The sequence below is a fragment of the Oncorhynchus kisutch genome, linkage group LG24 (genome assembly GCF_002021735.2).
Source record: "Oncorhynchus kisutch isolate 150728-3 linkage group LG24, Okis_V2, whole genome shotgun sequence".
Lineage (NCBI taxonomy): Eukaryota > Metazoa > Chordata > Actinopteri > Salmoniformes > Salmonidae > Oncorhynchus > Oncorhynchus kisutch.
This window is the reverse complement of record NC_034197.2, coordinates 11,061,551-11,087,400: the sequence shown is the minus strand read 5'-3', so window position 1 is coordinate 11,087,400 and position 25,850 is coordinate 11,061,551. Positions and strand designations below refer to the sequence as shown.

At 42.5% G+C, this 25,850-nt stretch overlaps 1 protein-coding gene across 2 annotated transcripts in view; it reads left to right on the top strand.

The window, feature by feature from the left end:
- LOC109869002 (potassium voltage-gated channel subfamily G member 1-like) overlaps positions 1–25,520 on the top strand; it is a 36,409-nt gene extending 10,889 nt beyond the window's left edge. The window contains exons 1-3 of one of the 2 annotated variants that reach the window (XM_020458808.2): positions 2,797–2,920; positions 19,933–20,826; positions 22,162–25,520. In XM_020458808.2, the coding sequence (XP_020314397.1) occupies positions 20,014–20,826; positions 22,162–22,929 (1,581 nt within the window). In that variant the 5' untranslated portion in view covers positions 2,797–2,920; positions 19,933–20,013 and the 3' untranslated portion in view covers positions 22,930–25,520. Of the gene's footprint in view, positions 1–2,796; positions 2,921–19,932; positions 20,827–22,161 lie in introns of those variants that run through there. The other variant, XM_031804343.1, reaches the window with a different exon arrangement.
- Positions 25,521–25,850: the final 330 nt, after the last annotated feature.

Sequence of the window (25,850 nt, the reverse complement as noted above, 5' to 3'; positions counted from 1 at the left end):
GTCCTCCCGGAGACTACACCGGTAGTGTTCGATAAGGGCCCTGTTGTTCCACCCAGATCCTGCTGCCAAGGTCCCGAACTCCAACGCGTAATCCTGGGCGCTCCTCTTCTCCTGCCTGAGATCGAATAGTCGTTCTCCCGCCGCTCGGCCATCTGGAGGGTGGTCAAACACGGCGCAGAAACGGCGAGAAAACTCTGGGTAGTGCTCCTTCGCTGAGTCTGGGCCATTCCAGACTGCGTTCGCCCACTCCAGAGCACGACCCGTGAGGCAGGAGATGAGGACACTCACCCTCTCCGCTCCTGAGGGAGTGGGTCTGACGGTGGCCAGATACAGTTCCAGCTGGAGTAAGAACCCCTGGCACCCCGCCGCCGCTCCATCATAAACCCTCGGGAGGGTAAGACGGAGAGCGCTGGAGCCGGGGGATGGGGAGTCCTGAGCTGGGAGAGCCGAAGGTGGAGAGAGGAGACCACTTCTCTCCCATCGGTCCATTCTCTCCATCACCTGATCCATAGCCGTTCCGATCCGATGGAGAACGGTGGTATGGTGTCGGACGAAAACAGTCTAGCACTAAGTACACGAACATGTACATCTAATGCAAACACCAGGGTTACAATAATCAATCCCGCACAAAGAACCAGGCGAGCCGGCTGAATAATAAAGCCTCACTAATTATAACCAACTCAAAACAGGTGTACTCAATAAACACATAAGGAGGGGGAGAAAAGAATCAGTGGCAGCTAGTAGGCCAGCGACGACGACCGCCACCCGAATGGGAAGGGGAGCCACCTTCGGTCGGAGTCATGACACCAGTTGAGATAGTTCGGGATGAGTTGGCCCGCAGAGTGAAGGAAAAGCATCCAACAAGTGCTCAGCATATGTGCGAACCCATTCAAGACCTTTGGAAAAGCATTCCAGGTGAAGCTGGTTGAGAGAATGCCAAGAGTGTGCAAAGCTGGCTACTTTGAAGATTCTAAAGCATAAAATATATTTTGATTTGTTTAACACTTTTTTGGTTACTACATGATTCCATATGTGCTATTTCATAATTTTGAGGTCTTCATTATTATTCCACAATGTAGAAAATAGTCACAAAAAAAGCAAAACATTGAATGAGTAGGTGTGTCAACTTTTGACTGGTACTCTATATAATATTCTAAGTTCCCAAATTCATGTTAAGTTCTAAATGGCCTTTATTGTTTATGCCCTTAATGCTGATTGGCTGAAAGCTGTGGTATATCAGACCTTATACCAGGGGTATGACAAAACATTTATTTTTACCGTTGTTATTACTTTGGCGAAACAGTTTATAATAGAAATTTGGCACTTCAGTTGGTTGTGGTGTATGGCCAGTATACCACGGCTAAGGGCTGTTCTTAGACATGTAAATTAGATAAGTCTTTATTTCATTTTCAATACATTTCCAAAAACATGTTTTCACTTTGTCATTATGTATATATTGTGTGTAGATGTGTGAAGAAAAAATATATATTCAATCCATTTTGAATTATGGCTGTAACACTACAAAATGTGGAAAAAGTTATCTTTAATCTGATCTGTTTTTGCAGAGAATTTTCCAGCAAACCAGCCGCTTACAGTTAGTGCATTCATCTTAGAATAGTTAGGTGGGACAAGTACATCACAGGCATAGTAGGTACACTTTTCCTCAATAAAGTAGCTATCCGCAAAGTCAGAGCTAGGGGGGGTCCAAGTGCAATTGTGTTGGGGGGGGGTCAGTTGAGGTGAGGAGGGGTTTTATTTAAGATACTCTTTGAAGAGGTAGGGTTTCAGGTGCTTTTTGAAGATGGGCAGGGACTCTACTGTCCTAGCTTCAGGGGGAAGATGGTTCCACCATTGACCAGGACAGAGAAGAGCTTGGCCTGGGCTGAACAGGAGCTGGGTGGGAGGGCCAAGAGACCAGAGGCGCCAGAACGGAATGCTCAGGTTGGGGTGTATGGTTTGAGCTATTAGGGTTTGAGCAATTTGAACAATTATTATCCACATAATAATTCACATTTCCTGTTGCTGCAGGATTATTTTCCTGCTGAGAAACTGGTCAAATTAAGATAGTAGGCTATATCTGTAACATTTTGAGTGAATATATTTATACCATTTTGAAATGGACATAGAGAATAGGATGGAGGAAGAGGGTATCTGACAGTGAAAAAAGAACACATTTTTTTGTACTGTTAATGCTTTTTTTGTACATTGACAATGGTCGACTGTACCTACACCAACCACTAACTCTGGACACAGTGACGACTGTCGGAGTACACGAGTGATGAGGAACCACACTATGTGAACCTCAGGAGGGTAACTTCAGGGGGCGCATATATATATATATCTTTATTTAACTAGGCAAGTCAGTTAAGAACAAATTCTTATTTTCAATGACAGCCTAGGAACAGTGGGTTAACTGTCTTGTTCAGGGGCAGAACAACAGATTTGTACCTTTTCAGCTCAGGGATTCGATCTTGCAACCTTCACGGTTGCTAGTCCAACGCTCTAACCACTAGGATACCTGCCGCCCGGAGCTGTATAAATATAAACCGTCCACATGAGTGATTATTCCTCTTTCGAAGGTGGAACCCTCCGCTATGCTCACCAGCTAGATGCTGGTTGCTGTGGATTTCTGTGAAAAGCTCTCAGAATAATGGCAGAATAGCACATCCCACCTGTGATGTCAGAGCTGCGAGACTAGCTGTTGATGTAGAGAGGAAGGGGGAGCCTATAGCCTGTTGCTCATGATCATCAAATAGCCTGCTAGTACTCTATAAGCCTTGTTCCTGTGCGCAGAGAGAGCAGAGTTGGTGTTCGATGCAGAAGCGACAGCAACAGTTAGGACTTCAGGTTTTCTTGTATTTCTGATCACTTTGTACGAACTAAAACTCACAGCTGTGGGAAGAACTGATACGCGACCACAGTGAGTATTTCATCATATTTGTTCTTATTTACCTCATCTCAGAGGATGTTAATACACATACTGTACCGTATATCAATCCCTTTTGACAGCTCATGTAACAGTAAAATGCATGGCGGTATCAACTAAGTGCTATCAGTGTTCACCAAGACTTCAGTAAGTGTGCATCTGTTGATGCTGACCACCCTATCAACATTATAGGGGCTGTAATTTGTTGTAATTTTCAGTATAACACATGATAAACCATTGAGTGGTTTAATATTAGAATTTGCTAATGTACTAATCACCCCCACAGTTGCCATGATTATGATCATGTTTATCTAACGGGTATGTTTTTATACTCAGCAACAGTTAGTTGGAAAAAATGAGTCAACCATGTGAAAATATAAATGTGTGCAAGAGTATCATTGTAAAAACGTCATAATTCTGTCATCTGAATGTGATGTAATTCAGATGACAGAATTATGACGTTTTTATAATGATTTTATAATGATACTATAATGATATATTTTCACATGTACAGTAGCTGCGTATATACTGCAAGTTTACATTTCCCCTCAGGTTTTTGAATTTAATATGAATGATATACTAGGGCCATGAACATTTTAGCTACTGTCCACTCTGATTGTATCCAATGGGTCCCATCTGTTCATTTATTATAATGTTATCGCTCCATCTCCATGTCTTTGACAGATGACTATGATTAGCATACCGTAGATCACTACATGGGAATAGAGTGGCCGATATACTACATATGGTACATGGTAATTCACTTTAAAAAAAAAATGTATTTGCCAGATTTAGTTGAACTTCCGTAGCTGTAGCATCCGAGCAACATACAGAAAATATAGTACATGTTCTATTCAAAATGGCCAAAAAGACTTGAAGCTTCAAATCAAAATAAAATCAGAATTATTTATATAGCCCTTCGTACATCAGCTGATATCTCAAAGTACTGAAACCCAGCCTAAAACCCCAAACAGTAAGCAATGCAGGTGTTGAAGCACGTTGGCTAGGAAAAACTCCCTAGAAAGGCCAAAACCTAGGAAGAAACCTAGAGAGGAACCAGGCTATGAGGGGTGGCCTCTTCTGGCTGTGCCGGGTGGAGATTATAACGGGACATGGCCAAGATGTTCAAATGTTCATAACTGACCAGCATGGTCAAATAATAGGTCTGGGACAGGTAGCACATCCGGTGAACAGGTCAGGATTCCATAGTCGCAGGCAGAACAGTTGAAACTGGAGCAGCAGCACGGCCAGGTGGACTGGGGACAGAAAGGAGTCATCATGCCAGGTCTGGCCACTGAGGCAAGGTCCTACGGCTCAGGTCCTCCGAGAGAGAGAAAGAAAGAGAGAATTAGAGAGAGCCTACTTAAATTCACACAGGACACCGGATAAGACAGGAGAAGTACTCCAGATATAACATAAACTACTCCAGCATAAATACTGGAGGCTGAGACAGGAGGGGTCAGGAGACACTGTGGCCCCATCCGATGATACACCCGGACAGGGCCAAACAGGAAGGATATAACCCCACCCACTTTGCAAAAACACAGCCCCCACACCACTATAGGGATATCTTCAACCACCAACTTACCATCCTGAGACAAGGCCGAGTATAGCCCACAAAGATCTCCGCCACGGCACAAGCCAAGGGGGGGCGCCAACCCAGACAGGAAGATCACACCAGTGACTCAACCCACTCAAGTGACGCACCCCTCCTAGGGATGGCATGAAAGAGCACCAGTAAGCCAGTGACTCAGCCCCTGTAATAGGGTTATAGAGGCAGAGAATCCCCGGTGGAAAGAGGGGAACCGGCCAGGCAGAGACAGCAAGGGCAGTTCGTTGCTCCAGAGCCTTTCCGTTCACCTTCACACTCCTGGGCCAGACTACACTCCATCATATGACCCACTGAAGAGATGAGTCTTCAGTAAAGACATAAAGGTTGAGACCGAGTTTGCGTCTCTCACATGGGTAGGCAGAACATTCCATAAAAATGGAGCTCTATAGGAGAAAGCCCTGCCTCCAGCTGTTTGCTTAGAAATTCTAGGGACAATTAGGATGCCTGCGTCTTGTGACCGTAGCGTAAGTGTAGGTATGTACGGCAGGACCAAATCAGAGAGATAGGTAGGAGCAAGACCATGTAATGCTTTGTAGGTTAGCAGTAAAACCTTGAAATCAGCCCTTGCCTTGACAGGAAGCCAGTGTAGAGAGGCTAGCACTGGAGTAATATGATCAAATGTTTTGGTTCTAGTCAGGATTCTAGCAGCTGTATTTAGCACTAACTGAAGTTTATTTAGTGCTTTATTCAGGTAGCCGGAAAGTAGAGCATTGCAGTAGTCTAACCTAGAAGTAACAAAAGCATGGATGAATTTTTCAGCATCATTTTTGGACAGGAAGTTTCTGATTTTTGCATTGTTACATAGATGGGAAAATAGCTGTCCTTGAAACAGTCTTGATATGTTCGTCAAAAGAGAGGTCAGTGTCCAGAGTAACGCCGAGCTTCACAAGACACAATGGTTCCAGCATTATTGGTACCTAGTAATTTCACAGTCTGACAGACGTATTAAACATTAGAGAGTGAATACTATTGATTGACAGATAGGTCACTCAATATAATATATGTTTCTGGAGTCAAAAACTCATAACAATGTTTTATCATACTCCTTGCCCACAGTTCCCCATATTTGGTTGTAAGTGTAGAGACCCGCTACATTAATGTATTTAGGGCTTGGAGACACAAGTTAGACAGACATTGATAGCTATATCAGTCTGACTACATGAATGTCGAGTCTATGCATAAGGAGCTAAGAGACTTTTGGCTGCTTTAGGCATTTCAACACTCTACATTACAGTACCTAACATATTTCTGCTCTACACTGTAAACCCCTACACAGATGTTCTATATTTAGTTGCAACCGGCAACACGAAGGAAGCAATGCTCAAAACCTTGATTACATCTCTGAAAACCACTACTGGAAATTGATTAATGGCAAATTATGAGCAATACCAGACCTAAGAAGGGAAGCAATAAGAGCTGCGTTGATTTACTAGCGCTACTGTTGTTGGATCACATATGTAAGAGGGTCATTAATCAATTGTGATACTACCAATAATCTGACCTTGGTTTTCCTCAAATGCAATTGTGCACAGAATGCAAGTTCTTTCTTCAGACCCCTTTATGATGTATGTTGTGTAATCTATAGATCTATTTCACCCACTCTGCAAGGTCATTCCGATTTGAATGAGATGAACTAGTGACTTTCTTGTATTTACATCTATTGCAGTCATGCTCCCCCATTCCACTCCGACTGGGCTAGTGCCAGAGTAAATATAATCTGCTTATTCCCAGATGTCTTTAGAAGTGGAGGACCTGAGCGATATGTCCTTACATGTCATTAGATCAGACCGCAGAGTCGCCATTTTAACGGCATTAATTGACTTACATTCTCAATGCACCTGAGGAAAATAGTCTACAGAGCCCTTTCTGCTCTCTGGTCAGGGCTAACTGTCGACACAAATTAGGCTGGGATAGGTGGTGTGTGATTGGAGAGCAAAACACTTCACTCTTCCCCCCCCATTTTCACATAACTTGAGTTGAGTGCCTTAAAACGTTGGCTAGTTCCAGCATGAAATATTCAACAGCAATTGATGTACAGTACAAATCTCCCATCTAGAATGATTTAGATATTTTGGGTCTGAGTAATTTGGGCAAACCAACACTGGCTGAACAGTAAGCAGACAGAAGCTTACATAAAAAAATGATGTGCATTTAAACAGCATTAGACATTTAGACATTAAACAGTATTAGACATCTCCTTTTCTACAATAACATGTTACAGTACAAATCCTTGCTGACAGCAGATTATAATTGACAGAGGAACCTACTGTCCATCCTTTTGAGTCACTAACCATTCTATCAAAACGATCATATTGGCTACCAGTGCCACTGGTTAAAGTACCAGTCTTCACTCAACACCACACAAAACAACTTTTCCCTTTGACTCACTACCATTCTATTCGCTACCACTGCAGAAAATACTAGCCTTCACTCAACTCCACACAAAACAACTTTGTCCCCTGTTGTAATTTCCTAGAGCCCAGATCTGTTAATCCATCCCATCAACTAAAGTAGTTTCTCCTCTCTGTTCAGGCTGACACAAATCTAATAAGGGCTTCCAGAAAGACTGTATGTTGTTTTTTTCTCTAATTTTTGGTCCAAAACGATCAATCTCTCACCCCCCCCCCCCCCCATCTCTCTTTTATATGTCATTCAATGTCCTCCCTGCCAGACCATCCCAATGAGGCCTGTAGTGGGGTCTGGTTTGGTCTCGTAGCCACTCAGAGCAATCCCTTCAAACACTCTGTCCCTGCAGTGACAGGACAGACAGGACAGGCAGCTCTCTTCATGAACATCAAACATCAGACTGTCTGTCTGTGCACATCCCTACTGGGACTCTTTTAGCAGTGAAGAGCAGGATTAGGGTCAATTGAACCTTAATTAAACATGCATACCCTGCGCCGTCCGAGACAGGTATGGACAGTACTATAACAGGATACTAATGTGTGGTTATGTAATGCACACAGTCTCACAGCTGAGATCTTGTGTAATCATTACGCAATCTGAAGTTGTGTTCTGTTCCATCTGTGAGTTTACTTTCCATCTCAGAGAGTGTGATATCAAACAAAGAGATCACAGAAAATGTGGATGGGCAAGAAAGAAACCATATGCATAAGAACCAAACCCATGAGAACAAGATGGGAATACTTACCTCATATAGCTAGATAGAAACTACATTTTGCTTTACAAATGTCCTTTTATGGGCATAATTAATCTAAATTATGAAGATTGAGAGGTACTCTCTACAATTTACAAGAAAATCTAAGTTCCTTGGGCAGAAAGATACAGTAGATTATGAGCAGAATTCCCCAAGTGTTGTCCATTAGCCAATTATGTTCCCAGTTCTATAGCCTAATGATCATTTAAATATGACAGGGAAAACTACTCTCTATTCCAAACCAGTGCCGTAGTAAGTCAAGACACTTCAGAAAGAAGAATATGGAGGTTACGTTAAGGTGGAGGGTAGAAGGTGTAGGGTTGAGGGTGAGCATTTGGGTGCTACCCGAAATATTGTCAGTCACGGTGTGGTGGCTTAAGGGGATGAGGAGGAGTGATGAGGCATAATATGGAGCATCCAGGCAGAAAAGGAGGAATTGGCAGTGTCTTCTCAGTTTCTGTCTGGGTAGTCCAGAGGGCACGAAGAAGGACAAGGACGGAACATTAAGATTAATGGAGAAAATGGTAAAAGTTCGATAATTCCCATTAGCGGCCTGACATTTGCTGAGAGTGGAAAGAATCTACCGAAGGAAAGACAACTGCAACTGCAAGAAAGGACATCTCCATAGGCTTTGTGTCGAAAGGTTCCCCACTACACACATAAATTAGAAAGATGGCATAAAGGATTTTCCTTTAAAAATATATTTTTTACCCCCTTTTCGCCCCAATTTCGTGGTATCCAATTGTTGTTAGTAATTACTATCTTGTCTCATCGCTACAACTCCCGTACGGGCTCGGGAGAGACGAAGGTCGAAAGCCATGAGCCTCCGAAACACAACACAACCCAACTAAGCCGCACTGCTTCTTAACACAGCGAGCCTCCAACCCGGAAGCCAGCCGCACCAATGTGTCGGAGGAAACACCTGGCTACCTTGGTTAGCGCGCACTGCACCCGGGCCCGCCACAGGAGTCGCTGGTGCGCGATGAGATAAGGATATCCCTACCAGCCAAACCCTCCCTAACCCGGCCGACGCTAGGCCAATTGTGCGTCGCCCCACAGACCTCCCGGTCGCGGCTGGCTGCGACAGAGCCTGGGCGCAAACCCAGAGTTTCTGGTGGCACAGCTAGCGCTGCGCTGCAGCCACCCGGGAGGCCCCAGGATTTTATTTTAAAGTAAGAGCGACAGGAAAGATAAAGATGGTAGTACAGTATGTAAAATATACAATATACTGTATGAAACCAAGTGTTGGTTATATGAAAGATATAAAGTAAAAGTATTAAAGTATGGTGTGGATTAAAGTAAATCACATTTGGATATTGTGGACCACGGTGAGGGCTAGCAAGGCAATTACATCCCTTGAGATATTTCCTGTTCCAATGTAGTCCGTATTTATTAAATCCACCCACTTACATCAGAAAAGGGTATTTTTTTCTATTCCGCAATTCCTGCCGGAGTTTCTGTTGGCATAGGTCCTACAATGTAAGGTTTGCTCCAGGCATTGAATCCTGCCTGCATAAAAAAAAACAGATTTGAAAACAGAGAGGGAGAGAGCGAGCAAGAGAGACAGAGACAGAGTATTGGCTCAGTATTTCTGTGGTCAGAAGTCCATTTCAACACTACCCACTTCGAGTTCATTAAGTTAGATGGGTTTCTAAAGGAAAACAATGTTGTTCAGATGGTCATTATGTGGTCTGAATGGTCATTAGAGGAGACTGTAAGACTCCAGGCCAGGCTGTATACTGTTGTCATCTTGAATAGCCTACTTGCCACCACACATTTGAGATCGGGGTCAAAAACAAATGGTTTTCGGTCTACAGTACGTAGACACTGTTACGGGGTTGATGGGAAGGATAGTCCTCCCAGGAGAGGAGAGCACACAAGCCATTAGAAAAACACAGGGACCCAGTCCTCCAGGCAGACTTGTTTTGATCAATTTTGGCAAAGTAAGACACGTCTGTAGTAGAGGGTGAAAAATAGTTACCACTCTACTCACACCACATAGACAGGATTATTAAATAATGACAGAGAATACAAAACGAATAAAAAGTAACGAATATTACTAAAGAAATATACAGCACCACTCAAAAGTTTGAACACACCTAATCATTCAAAGGTTTTCTTAATTTTTTACATTTTCTACATTGGATAATAATAGTGAAGACATCAAAACTATGAAATACCACATACGGAATCATGTAGTAACCAACATTAAACAAAGTGTTAAACAAATCAAAAGATTTAGATTCTTCAAAGTAGCCAACCTTTACCTTGATGACAGCTTTGCACATTCTCTCAACCAGCTTCACCTGGAATGTTTTCCCAAAAGTCTTGAAGGAGTTCCCACATATGCTGAGCACTTGTTGGCTGTTTTTCCTTCACTCTGCAGTCCAACTCATCCCAAACCATCTCAATTGGGTTGAGGTCGGGTGATTATGGAGGCCAGGTCATCTGATTCAGAACTCCATCACTCTCCTTTTTTAGTCAAATTGCCCTTACATAGCCTGGAGGTGTGTTGGGTTATTGTCCTGTTGAAAAACAAATGATATTCCCACCAAATGCAAACCAGATGGGATGGCGTATTGCTGCAGAATGCTGTGGTAGGCATGCTGGTTAAGTGTGCCTTGAATTATAAATAAATCACTGACAGTGTCATCAGCCAAGCACCCCACACCATCACACCTCCTTCTCCATGCTTCACAGTGGGAACCACACGTGCAGAGATCATCCGTTCACATACTCTGCATCTCACAAAGACACGGCGGCTAGAACCCAAAATCTCGAATTTGGACTCATCAGACCAAAGGACAGATTTCCACCGGTCTAATATCCGTTGCTCAAGTTTCTTGGCCCAAGCGAGTCTCTTCTTATTATTGGTGTCCTTTAGTAGTGGTTTCTTTGCAGCGATTCAACCATGAAGGCCTGATTCACACAGTCTCCTCTGAACAGTTGATGTTGAGATGTGTCTGTTACTTTAACTCTGTGAAGCATTTATTTGGGCTGCAATTTCTGAGGCTGGTAACTCTAATGAACGTATCCTCAGCAGCAGAGGTAACTCTGGGTCTTCCTTTCCTGTAGCGGTCCTCATGGGAGCCAGTTTCATCATTGCGCGTGATGGGTTTTGCGACTGCACTTGAAGAAACGTTCAAAATTCTTGAAATGTTACAGATTGACTGACCTTCATGTCTTAAAGTAATTAAGGACTGTCATTTCTCTTTGCTTATTTGAGCTGTTCTTGCCATAATATGGACTTGGTCTTTTGCCAAATAGGGCTATCTTCTGTATACCAAACCTACCTTGACACAACACAAGTGATTGTCTCAAAAGCAATATGAAGGAAAGAAATTCCACAAATGAACTTTTAACAAGGCACACCTGTTAATTGTAATGCATTTAAGGTGACTACTTCATGAGGCTGGTTGAGAGAATGCAAAGAGTGTGTTAGCTATCATCAAGGCAAAGGTTGGCTACTTTGAAGAATCTCAAATGATTTGTTTAACACTTTTTTGGTTACTACATGATTCCATATGTGTTATTTCATAGTTTTGATGTCTTCACTATTATTCTGCTATGTAGAAAATAGTAACAATAGTCAACAAACAGATTACCGACCATTTCGAATCTCACCATACCTTCTCTGCTATGCAATCTGGTTTCAGAGCTGGTCATGGGTGCACCTCAGCCACGCTCAAGGTCCTAAACGATATCTTAACCGCCATCGATAAGAAACATTACTGTGCAGCCGTATTCATTGATCTGGCCAAGGCTTTCGACTCTGTCAATCACCACATCCTCATCGGCAGACTCGACAGCCTTGGTTTCTCAAATGATTGCCTCGCCTGGTTCACCAACTACTTCTCTGATAGAGTTCAGTGTGTCAAATCGGAGGGTCTGCTGTCCGGACCTCTGGCAGTCTCTATGGGGGTGCCACAGGGTTCAATTCTTGGACTGACTCTCTTCTCTGTATACATCAATGAGGTTGCTCTTGCTGCTGGTGAGTCCCTGATCCACCTCTACGCAGACGACACCATTCTGTATACTTCCGGCCCTTCTTTGGACACTGTGTTAACAACCCTCCAGGCAAGCTTCAATGCCATACAACTCTCCTTCCGTGGCCTCCAATTGCTCTTAAATACAAGTAAAACTAAATGCATGCTCTTCAACTGATCGCTACCTGCACCTACCCGCCTGTCCAACATCACTACTCTGGACGGCTCTGACTTAGAATACGTGGACAACTACAAATACTTAGGTGTCTGGTTAGACTGCAAACTCTCCTTCCAGACCCATATCAAACATCTCCAATCCAAAGTTAAATCTAGAATTGGCTTCCTATTTCGCAACAAAGCATCCTTCACTCATGCTGCCAAACATACCCTTGTAAAACTGACCATCCTACCAATCCTCGACTTTGGCGATGTCATTTACAAAATAGCCTCCAATACCCTACTCAACAAATTGGATGCAGTCTATCACAGTGCAATCCGTTTTATCACCAAAGCCCCATATACTTACCCACCATTGCGACCTGTACGCTCTCGTTGGCTGGCCCTCGCTTCATACTCGTCGCCAAACCCACTGGCTCCATGTCATCTACAAGACCCTGCTAGGTAAAGTCCCCCCTTATCTCAGCTTGCTGATCACCATAGCATCTCCCACCTGTAGCACACGCTCCAGCAGGTATATCTCTCTAGTCACCCCCAAAACCAATTCTTTCTTTGGCCGCCTCTCCTTCCAGTTCTCTGCGGCCAATGACTGGAACGAACTACAAAAATCTCTGAAACTGGAAACACTTATCTCCCTCACTAGCTTTAAGCACCAACTGTCAGAGCAGCTCACAGATTACTGCACCTGCAATTGTAAATGAGAACTTGTTCTCAACTTGCCTACCTGGTTAAATAAAGGTAAAATAGAGAAAGAAAGAAAAAGTAAAAATAAAGAAAAACCCTGGAATGAGTAGGTGTGTCCAAACTTTTGACTGTCACTATATGATTTGCATATTCAAATTCAACCTGAGTTTTGAATTTCATAGACCTTGATTCAGTATTGAATTGTAAATATTTGATTTATAAGAGATTAGGAAAATGTGGACATTGGATTTAAACTTAACATATAAGTGTATAGATCAAAAAGGACTCGATAAGATTAATTTAAGCATTGTATAATTAGTCAACTATAATGTACTTGTTTTTACACAGACTTATCTGAAAACAAAACATATTTTATTCATGACCAAACCAATGGCCTCTGAAAGCTAACACAAACTTCAATGTTTATTTAAAGTGTGCCAGAATTGAGAAAATATCACCAAATAAGGATCACCCCTGATCAACTTTATATTTGGTCCATTACCAAGCCGTGAACAACACGACTCCAGGATCTCAGTTATAGCCTTTCTCAGACACTTGAAGTGAGTTTATCACTACATTTCCAAAGCAGTTTGAGTCAGATTCTCATGGCGCTGTAGGAAATCTGCTGTATTTCTGTTACATTTCGAAGCCACAGACAACTCTAACATTTCAGTAATAGCGTTTCTCAGACCCTTGAAGTGTCCTGTGTAATCTGGTAGTGCTTTTCAAAGACAGTTAGTGTCAGTTTCTCGAAGCACAGTTGGAGACGCATGAGCTCTGCAGATAGAAAGAATCACAGCCCAGGCCAGTGACTCACAAGCAATCTGGAGAGAACATGCCCTTTGGCAAAGCTGCGATAGACAGCACGGCATAGCACCGGCACGGAGAGGCCCATCGACAGAGGGCTAGACCTTAGGCGATCTGGTGGAGACAGAAACATTCTCTGGCTCTGTGTTGTTTCATCTCTTCCTCAGAGATTTCTGGGAGATACAGCTCTCCCTCAAGGAGGTGTTTAAAGGCACAGTAGAGTTCAAAACACAACTACTTCACAGGTGCTCCTGTGACTGGACACAGACCAAAGGACCACCTGTTACTACTGGCCCCAGAGAGAAAACAAACGGTGCCAGAGCGATTGAAGGGTTTAATCTATCCGGTCTTTGCCATCCATGTCTTTGGGCGAAGAAGAGGAGAGGAATTTAAGATAATTTATTTGATCATTTTATCTTTGGAGCATGAAGAAGACATAATTGTTCTGCAATTTAGAGTGGAATGTTCTTTTTACTGTCTTTGGGCAAAGAAGTGGAAAGGATTTTAATAATGTCTCACAATAATGTTTCTTCCAGATTGGTATCTATCAGTATAATATCCTTGGAGCATCAATAAATGAGCCAATTTAATGGCCATTTCATTTTACTGGATATTTAGGATTTTGTAAGCAGATAGGACACTGTTTGTTGAAACTAAAATGGCCTATTTATCACACTACTGGTGATATGTTTTGAGTACTCCATCAAGATACAGAATGCTGTTGAGAATAACTGCAGTGTCATTGGCCATCACAAAAGTGGCCTGTATAGTTTGTTCAAGTGGTTGAGCAGATTCAAGCTGCTGTTCATTGTGACCGAAATGTTTCTCCTCACCCCATCTCGAACATATCCAGATATACACTTTAAATTTCCATTTGAGTCATCTATCAGACCCTCTTATCCAGAGGGATTAATCAACAATCCCATCCTTGCTGAACTCCACTGGCTTCCGGTCAACTATACGATTGACTTTAAAATAATCCTCGTAGTGTTTTAAAGCCTTGAATGGATTGAGGCCTACCTACATCAGTGACCTCATTTCTATCAATGAGCCACCTCGGACTCTCAGCAACTCCCTATTGCTTCAATTCCCTAAGACACGTCTTCGTACTATGGGGGACCGAGCCATCTGAGAGATGCTCCATCAATCAGAACTTTTAAAACAGCCTTAAAACACATTTCTACATACTGTCATTCATACAGTCCTCATCTGGAAAGTCCTTTTAGGACATATTATTGCCACTTCCTGCCTTGATTCAAAACGTAGAATGCTTATTGTCAGGAAGAGTGGGGTGTGCCCAACTACACAAGTGGCAATGAGTAAACACACAACAAAAGAGTTCAAGTTTCAGACGCTTTTACTTTAGCTTTTAGTTTGACAGATTTTACTTGCTAAGCTTTTTAGTGTCTCTGTAGTTTTACTCCACAAAGTTTCCTAACGGCTTCACTTGAGTGAGGTCCAGCCTGCACTCTTGTGCCAGTCAGTTGATTAGGGAATGCCTTGCAGGTGTGCTGATTAGTAATCCTGCACAGGTGGCCGCTGCCCATGGTGCTGAAGTGAGCACACCTGTCTCCTGTGCTGAGGTGGCTGGCTCTGTTCATGGTGCTGAACTGGGCATCCTTCAGCCACATGTATGCCCATGTCTCTCACGGTGCCACGTACTGCATATTGTATTTTATTATAATTATTAATATTTTTGCCTATGTAGAGCTTTAAGACAACACTGTAATGAAAAGCACTATACATATTAAGTGCATTATTAGTAGTATTATTAACCTCTCTGGTACAAGTGGGATGCTATAGCGTCCCACCTCGACAACAGCCAGTGAAATTGCAGGGCGCCAAATTCAAAACAACAGAATTCCCATTATTAAACATCCTCAAACATACAAGTAATATACACCATTTTAAAGAAAAACGTCTTGTAAATCCAAACACAGTGTCCGATTTCAAAAAGGCTTTACTACGAAAGGACACCATGCGATTATGTTAGGTCAGCGCCTAGTCACAGAAAACCATACAGCCATTTTCCAGCCAAGGAGAGGGCTCACAAAAGTCAGAAATAGCAATTAAATTAAACACTAACCTTTGACGATCTTCATCAGATGGCACTCATAGGACTTCATGTTACACAATACATGTATGTTTTGTTCGATAAAGTTCATATTTATATCCAAAAATCTCAGTTTACATTGGCGCGTTATTTTCAGAAAGACATTGTCTCAAACAAACATCCGGTGAAAGTGCAGAGAGCCACATCAAATGACAGAAATACTCATCATAAACATTGATCTAAGATACAAGTGTTTAACATACGATTTAAGATAAACTTCTCCTTAATTCAACTGCTGTGTCAGATTTCAAAAAGGCATTATGGCAAAAGCACACCATGCGATTATGTTAGGTCAGCGCCTAGCCAAGGAAAACAATACAGCCATTTTCCAACAAAGGAGAGGTGTCACAAAAGTCAGAAATTGCATTAAAATGAATCACTTACCTTTGATGATCTTCATCTGATGGCACTCCCAGGTCTCCATGTTAGACAACACATTTTTGTTTTGCTCGATAAAGTTCATCTTTATGACCAAATACCTCCTTTTTGTTTGCGTGTTTAGTCCAGTAATCCAAGTGCACAAGGCGCGGAGACTAAGTCCAGACGAAAAGTCAAAACAGTTCCATTACAGTTTGTAGAAACATGTCAAACGATGTATAGAATCAATATTTAGGATGTTTTTATCAAAAATCTTCAATAATATTCCAACCGGACAATTCGACTTTGTCATTAGAAATGAAAGGGAATGGAGCTCGTGCTCACAGCCGCGCGTGTGACTAAACTAAAGGCTTTCAGCCTGACCACTGGTTCAAACAGCTCTTATTCGCTCCTCTTTCAGCCTGAAACAATGTTCTAAAGACTGTTGACATCTAGTGGAAGCCTTAGGAAGTGCAATCTGACCCCATAGACACAGTATATTGGAAAGGCATCTCTTGAAAAACTACAAACCTCAGATTTCCCACTTCCTGGTTGGACTTTTCACAGGTTTTCACCTGCCATATGAGTTCTGTTATACTCACAGACATCATTCAAACAGTTTTAGAAACTTCAGAGTGTTTTCTATCCACATCTACTAATAATATGCATATCCTAGCCTCTGGGCCTGAGTAGCAGGCAGTTTACTCTGGGCACGCTTTTCATCCGGACGTGAAAATACTGCCCCCTACACCAAAGAAGTTAAGATACTTTTTCCCTTCTATTTAAGATGGGGCCCTCTGTTCTTTAGAAACAACCAGTGGGAAACCAAACACAGATTGCTCCCATGGGAAACCAAGCAGGCTAAATGAGAGGAATAGGTGAATGTCAATGTACTACATCATCTTTGGCTTCGCTTGGGGTGGTTCACTCTAATGTGACAGGTGGGAAACAGAGAAGTAATCATTGGCCCGAGGCACTGACAGTGCAAACACCTAATAACCACCCACAGACCGTGACGCACTCTGATACATACATTTTTATGCGTTCTGTCATATGGGTTTTTTATTCACAGCTAAAACGTGTGTTGTATTGTGGGATTGGTAGTCATTTCACACACAGCAAGATGGAAATTGGAGTGTTTCAAAAGGCTATTCTTTATAGTTGCAGAGAGTGAGGCTGTATAACTAAGAGGTGATCGTATTGTAAAAAGTGTTAAGTATCACATGCAATCAATCCATCCCTAAGTGCTATAGCTACCATATAGTCTGAAAAAATCAAAGCAGCACTGGAAAAACTACACTGCAATGGATAGCAGATGTTTTCTGACAGAAAACGGTTGGCTATGTTTATATCAATTCATCTAGATGAGTAAATGTGTTCAAATATGTGTGCATGGTATCTTTATGTAACAGAAACCAACAGTGTGGGTTTAGTGTTGCATCATTAGACGATAATGATCCGTTTGTTGTGACAGAACTGGGTACTGGGGTTGGGGTTGCCTCGGCTTAGCTGCCAGAAAGTTATAGGGGTCCGCCATATGATGTACAAGTAGGGGGACATCAAGAACAACTACATTTGTCCAATGTTGTTGAACCAATGTGGCAGGAATGTTTATATTGGGAAAAGCCAATATTGGCAGTCTTGGCAGATTAGAAATACATTTTTGTAAGCAGGAAGTCACCCTGCTCTTTATGATGATATCACATTGCTGAGTCTAGGTCTACCTGCCTATGTGTTTGTATCTGTGTGTGTGTGTGAGTGTGTGTGTACTGTGTATGCAGTGTCATTATGCAGTAGTCCTGAAATAGAAGTTTGCTATAAGATCTTGATTCCCATGTACTGTAAATGTAACTATATCACCTTCGGCTATGAATTAGTCTTGCCAAGTTCTCGCCAGTGTTTTCGTTCCAAGTACATTTATCATCTCACCCCAGTGTTTATCATAGTTACATGACTCCTCTACATGATACATGGTTGCCCTACGGCTGTAAAGAATCAACAGCATGTGTGGCATCCACTACAATTACATCCATTAGACAACCAGACCCCAGATAATTTCAGGTGTTGTCCATCGAGCATCAACATCCCAGTGAAATCATATGTTGCCTATCCATTAGACAGAGGTTTTAAGTGCATTACAGGGGAAATCAATCACAATCAGCAACCGTTTCAAGCATCTAAAATCAACCAATACATGTAACAGGGTTTATTTGATTGAGGCTTTTGCCTATTAGGGACACATAATGAGAAAAGACAGGGAATCAATGATTTATTAATGTTTTTAGTTTTTCATATGATTCCACATCTGTTATGTGTTAACTGTACATTATGGTCACATCAAATCAAACCAAAGTTTATTTGTCACGTGCGCCGAATACAACAGGTGTGTTTCACCTTACAGTGAAATGCTAACTTACAGGCTCTAACCAGTAGTGCAAAAAAAGGTATTAGGTGATCAATAGGTAGGTAAAGAAAATAAAACAACAGTAAAAAGACAGGCTATATATAGTAGCGAGGCTACATACAGACACCGGTTAGTCAGGCTGATTGAGGAAGTCTGTACATGTAATATGGTTAAAGTGACTATGCATATATGATGAACAGAGAGTATCAGTAGGGTAAAAGAGGGGTTGGTGGGTGGTGGGTGGCGGGACACAATGCAGATATGATAAACAGAGAGTAGCAGCAGCGTAAAAGAGGGGTTGGGGGGGCACACAATGCAAATAGTCAGGGTAGCCATTTGATTACCTGTTCAGGAGTCTTATGGCTTGGGGGTAAAAACTGTTGAGAAGCCTTTTTGTCCTAGACTTGGCACTCCGGTACCGCTTGCCATGCGGTAGTAGAGAGAACAGTCTATGACTGGGGTGGCTGGGGTCTTTGACAGTTTTTAGGGCCTTCCACTGACACCACCTGGTGTAGAGGTCCTGGATGGTAGGCAGCTTAGCCCCAGGGATGTACTGGGCCGTATGCACTACCCTCTGTAGTGCCTTGCGGTCAGAGGCCGAGCAATTGCCATACCAGGCAGTGATGCTCAATGTTGCAGCTGTAGAACCTTTTGAGGATCTCAGGACCCATGCCAAATATTTTTAGTTTACTGAGGGTGAATAGGCTTTGTCGTGCCCTCTTCACGACTGTCCTGATTACATAGTAATCCTTGAAATGGAAAAATATGTTATCCTATTTAAAAGTCAAAGGATTTAGGCCTACTACATCTGTGACATGAACAGACCACTTGAATGAACTTCTAAGTTAAATTGCAGCATACATAAAGTCAATTAAAAATTCTAACTAGCAACAAAGATGCTTTGCCTCTTCCTCTCTATTAGCAAGTACATTCCCCCATATGAACAGTACATAGAATACTAGCTAGCTAGCTACCATTATTACATTAACCAACATTATCTTCGATCTTAATCAAGATATTGTGGATGACTGACTGACATCAAAAATAATAATGGGTAGTCATTAAACAAATATGCCAAGAATAGCAACGCTACTAAAAACAAGTTAGCACAGTTAATAAATTTACTAAAGAGAAATGTCCACCGAGTTGTGTGGACATAGGACAAGCAGCTAGCTATCTTCCCAGCAAATTTTTATTTGCTACCAGCCAGAAAAGTCAAAGCAGAGACGGTATTTTGTAGCTATGTCGGTAATTCAGTTAAATGAAAAGATGTAGCGTTAGGAAAACGTCACTCACCAAAACAGTGAACTCTGGAGTCACCGATTTGTTTTTCAGACAGAGTCTGACTTCAACTCGAGTGCTTTTACCTCAGAAAAAATGACACAATATTTTTGCTGGGGTTGGTGTGGAGGAGAACTTGGAGTTTGATGTATACTACATCCTACATTTTAAAATATAATTTCAAGCAAAAGTATTTTTCAATACTGTCTAATATGATCAGTTGGTGGCTTTAACACTCAAAGAACACAAAGATCTTAATCAGGAAAGAGTTCAACCTGGTCCTGGAACCCACAATCCAACAAAGAACAATCTACGAACGTTCCTTTGTAGTACATGTAGTCCTACCCAGTACCTGTACCCTTTGCATATGAGATTATGAAATAATGATACATAGAATTTTGTGTTTGTCCTTTTCTCTCCTTCTAAAGGTAAGCATGTACCAGAGAAAGGTCGACCACAGGGATGTGACCAGCGATGGAGGTAGAGGGGTTGTTCCTGTATAGGTAAAGATGACGCTGCTGGCAGGTGATGGCTCGGACTACGACTACAGTGCTCTGAGCTGTGCCTCTGATGCCTCCCTCCTCCTCCTCCCTCAACCCCCGCCCCTGTCAGAGCAGGAGGCCCTCAAGGGGGCCTTCTACAAACGAGCCCAATTACTTCCCGAGGACTCAGACCACCTCCTCACCAATGCTACCTCGCTCTTCGCTACCCATAAACTCCACGTCATCATCAATGTGGGTGGGCTGCGTTATCAACTACCCTGGACCACCTTGGAGGACTTCCCCCTGTCCCGACTGGGCCAGCTGCGCCTCTGCAGCAGCTTCGACGAGATCATGTGCGTCTGCGACGATTACGACATCGCTCAAAACGAGTTCTTCTTCGACCGCTCGCCCTGTGCCTTCCGCACTATCCTGACTTTCCTGCGGGCTGGGAAGCTGCGGTCCCTCAGGGAGATGTGTGCCCTCTCCTTCAGGGAGGAGCTGCACTACTGGGGGGTCCCTGAAGAGAACCTGGAGTGGTGCTGCCGTCGCCGCCTCATCCAGCGGGTGGATGAGTGTGACGAGTTGGAGCGGGCTGCCCAGGAGGATGAGGAGGAGGAGCTGATGATGGACACGGACAGCGGGCACCGTAGGGGTTCCACCGCCCTGGCTACGGAGACACGGATGGGACATTGTATGAACAAGCTGAGGGACATGGTGGAGCGGCCCCACTCGGGCCTGCCAGGAAAGATCTTTGCCTGTCTGTCGGTGCTGTTTGTCACCATCACAGCTGTCAACCTGTCCATCAGTACCATGCCGGCTATGAGAGAGGAGGAGGAACAAGTAGGTGGACATTTTGAGGACCAGGAGGCCTCAGTACAGGGCAAAAGGTCATACACTCTGTACACTTCCCAGACACTTGATAACAAAACTTGCACTTTGAAATGGTAAAAAAGCTGTAATGTAAAGCACAAAGAGCATTTGTCAAGTTAAAGTAATAATGGATTATGTGCATGGGCTATAATTTGCAAAGAAAACACATCTGAAACATTTGGAAAAGTCTTGTTCGAATTGAATATACATGCTCATGAACATGGCTGACTTGAATCACTGCAGTAATTCCTCTTTTTTTGTCCTCGGTAGCCAGATAAAAAGAAAATTGGAGTGACACACACACACACACCACTGCACTTCTCTGGTTTCACTGTGAGTTCTAGGAGAGTACTTCCAGGAGCAAAATCAATTCATTCATTTTTAGCCTCCGTTATCTGGTGGTAACCATCATGGAACATATTTTGTAACCCAGAAGGTAATTCATTACCCCAGAGGTGATGGACTTTAGATGGTGCTCCAAAGGCTGATACCTGAGCACAGCATTCCAAAATTGCATCCCTGATAGATTTTATTGTTAGACGGTTAGAATCAATTGAAGAAGAGTATTTTGCTATCTAAACGCTGTTCTGTCTGAGAACAAGCTTATTGTACACTGTGTAGAAATGATACACTGGTATAAGTTGTTTCCTACTCTGTGGGAGTGTTTCGTGATAATACTGCAGGTTTTCTTCTGAAATAGAATCAACTCAAAGGCCACTTTATATCATACCGTATGTGCTTTGAATTGGTTAATAATTTAATATCCACAATCGAAAAACTATTTCTAAGAAACAATCTCTCAAATAGTACATAACCTTCAGCCTTGGAGAGCATTATTTTGTGTTAACTAAATTCAGGAATTTGTTTATGTTTTTGTTTCAGTACATAGATTTTTTAAAATATTTTATGTAGCTGAATAAAGCAACACGTACTTTCACAGCACCTCACCTCAGCAAGAACCGTCTGAGCAGAGAACAGAGAACATAAAAAATATTGGTAACAAGCTGTGAACATAAAATATTTGGGCTGTAATGAATGGAGTCTGTGTTCAATGCCCTGCAGTCTACAATTTGACATTTGAGGAATAGAATTTGGCATACCTCAATGACGTACCTTGGATTTTAGGCAGCACCATAGCTCCCTCTAGTGTCAAACTACTCATGCAACAACCAAAAGTCAAGAACGAGTTCAGAACAAAAGCCTATACACCTTGGTGTATAGAACACTGCTGTATATGCTAGATGTTATGCTAGATGTTTATATACAGGTGATAACCAGTGATAACCAGTATCTTGTGTCTCTTAGGGCAAGTGCTCCCAGATGTGCTACAACATCTTCATTGTGGAGACGGTGTGTGTGGGCTGGTTCTCCCTAGAATTCACCCTGCGCTTCATCCAGGACCGAGACAAACTAGCCTTCCTGAGGCGCCCTCTGAACCTCATAGACGTGGTGGCAATCCTGCCCTACTACATCACCCTGGTCGTGGACAGCTACCAGGGGGAGAAGAAGCTGGGCTCGGGAAGTAGTTACCTGGATAAGGTGGGCCTTGTGCTCCGTATCCTCCGCGCCCTGAGGATCCTATATGTGATGCGACTGGCCCGCCACTCCTTGGGCCTGCAGACTCTGGGGCTGACGGCGCGGCGCTGCACACGGGAGTTTGGGTTGCTCCTCCTCTTCCTCTGTGTGGCCATTGCCCTCTTCTCCCCGCTGCTCTACCTCATCGAGAACGAGATGGCCGCCACCCACGAGTTCAGCAGTATCCCCGCCACCTACTGGTGGGCTGTCATTACCATGACAACGGTGGGCTACGGGGACATGGTTCCGAGGAGCATCCCGGGTCAGGTGGTGGCGCTAAGCAGTATCCTGAGCGGGATTCTTCTCATGGCATTCCCAGTCACCTCCATCTTTCATACGTTCTCCCGGTCCTACGTAGAACTGAAGCAGGAGCAGCAGAGGCTACTGCAAAGACGGACACACTTCCTGTTACGCAGGAGGATGGGTGGGCTGGGAAGTAACATGTCGCTGGAGAGTGACAGCTGTGGCTCCACTAAGACCAGGGACTGGGATGACTGAAGAGTAGGAGGAGGAGGAGGAGGAGGAGGAGGAGGAGGAGGAGGAGGAGGACCAGTAGGAGAAGCAGTAGGATAAGCAGTAGGTGGAGGAGGGAGAATTAAAGGACTCGAAGCACAGAGAGAATAAAACAAAAGAGGGGTTAGGACTTGTCAAATTCATCTGTGAACAGCGACCTATGAACAGTGACTGTGGATGATGAGAGAAAGAAATCAAGGACACAAAGCACAGAGACAGAGGAGAGAAAATCTGAGAGAGAAACAAATAAGGGTTAAGAGGACCTGGCAATGCTCTGCTAAAAATGTTTTAGTTTATTATTCTTCTCTGGACGATGTCATCTCTGTCTGCCATTATGCGGTAATAGAGGCCAGAAATATTCCCATAAACCAGAAGATCTGCACAATAACAGAAAGAAGATTGTAATGAATCCTATTAGATCATTGACATTTTGCTGTATAACAGTACATTATATTCTATAAATGCATAAATCCAAAATAACCTACAGTATAAGCTATATGTAATATGTGATCGATTTCTTCTTCATTTTTGTGTCTCAATTGTGAAGAGTCCAGTCCATAACCATATTTCTTAAGAGTTAGGTGTATTGGAGGTGTATTGGTGCTCAGCACTGTTAGGGGTTGCATATGCAATTTTTTGTATGAAACATTGAAGAAACATGTATATGTCCGTAGTTGTTGTGTGCTCCGTATCTTGAAAATGTATTTCTAAATAATGCTGTCGGTTGTTAAATATTGACAACTGAACTGAAGCTGATCTGCCTCACGATTTCTTGGACTTATTTGTAATTTCACTGACTTTGTTGCTATTTCCCAAACAATTATATGTCTATTGGGTCCTACTAATCACCCCAAACAACCCAAAAACAACCCAATAGTACCAACAAGTACCCAAAATAACCCAATAATAGCCAAAAGAACCCAAAAGTACCCAAGAGAATAACAAAAAAAAACTAATCAGGTACCCGAAATAACTCCAAACAGAAGTGGAGGCTGGTGTAAGGAGCTATAGGAGGACAGTCTCCCACATTGTAATGTGGTTTCTATATATTTGATGTGTTTGATACCGTTCCATTATTCCATTCCAGGTATTACAATGAACCCGTCCTCCTATAGATCCTCCCACCTGCCTCCTCTGCCAACCCGGTACCAAAAGAACCCATAAACAAACCCAAACAGTTACTCAAATGATCAGTTCAGGTTCACGTTTCTGATGTTTCAGGTGCTACGCCACATGCTGGTCATAACTAGGATACTCTGACATTTCTGACTTGCTGATTTGTTGAATGCGGCACGTCTATAACTACAATCAATTAGGATCTTTTGGGTTCTTTTGGTACCCGGTTTGGCAGAAGAGGCATGTGGGAGGATCTATAGGAAGATGGGCGCGTTCACTTTTGTCAAGATAGTGACCAACGATGGTCACCAACTTTCAAAGTGTGTTGCAATATGGGCATAAAAATTGTCTGACTACATCGGCTGCATGACCTTTACAGCAATCATATGATCAAAGGTCATGCACTTGGACTGCAGTCAACTGAAGATTTCTTCAGTTGCTCCTCAGCAACTGAAACTTGAATTCGAAACCAAAGCATTGCGTGAGATGAGCCTCTTAAAAAAAAAAATTATGTTGCCACCTATCATTGGTTATTATCAATGCATGTTTACTGTTTTTGGGTGGATGACTATTTAGAGCATAAATACATCTTTATCTTTACATCCTAACAATCTAATTACATAGGCCTACATGTGATCCACATTTCTAACATCGATAAATGAAATATCCAACTAGATGCTACTGTAACGTTGTGTCCCATGTTATATCCTGCAATTTATTTGTTCAGTCTGTAATATTGTTGTCACCAAACAAATGCAAATGTGTTGATTGTCTGTTAAGTGAACAAAATGTAATACATATTGTAAGCTACACATGAGGCTTAATCTGTGTCTGGGAAACCAGCCCTTAATGAGCAAGTATCCCAGACGCCAGTCGCGGGGTCAGTACCAACTGACCCCTGCGTTTGGTACTGTTTGGCATGTTGTTTGGCATATTGTTTGCCAAGTAATTTATGTGAACTGATGTACATATATAGTCTAATCCTGTTCATATTGTTTACCCAGTACGTGAACTGATGTACATGTATAGTCTAATCCTGTTCATATTGTTTACCCAGTACGTGAACTGATGTACATGTATAGTCTAATCCTATTCATATTGTTTACCCAGTACGTGAACTGATGTACATGCATAGTCTAATCCTGTTCATATTGTTTACCCAGTACGTGAACTGATGTACATGTATAGTCTAATCCTGTTCATATTGTTTACCCAGTACGTGAACTGATGTACATGTATAGTCTAATCCTGTTCATATTGTTTACCCAGTACGTGAACTGATGTACATGTATAGTCTAATCCTGTTCATATTGTTTACCCAGTATGTGAACTGATGTACATGTAAATGATGCCTTTTCTGTACAGTGAGTTTTGTCCTTCATGCGCTTGAATCAAATTCTGTTCTTTACATGCTGACAAAAGCAACATTAAAGGTTGAGAATTAAAGAAATTACACTCCCGGCTGTAGCGATGCTGCCATTCAATCAATTACCATACAATAAGAATCTTTGGACTAGGTTTAATTACATCTGTTACAACTCCATGTTGGACAAGCACAAATAATGAGGAAGGTGCAAGGCCATGAAGAAATTGCAAACAACACATATCTCACATGATGCAAAAACACATATGTTCTCATTCTAGCAGCCTATGCACTCACTATCTGGTTGTGTTTTGAGAAACCCATCACAAAAATACAGAACAATTCCTGTGAATGTTAGAGAGCTTGGGCTGGTATCTAATTTCCTCATCAGCATATTAATTCCTTGGACCATGTTGATCGTGTTCAG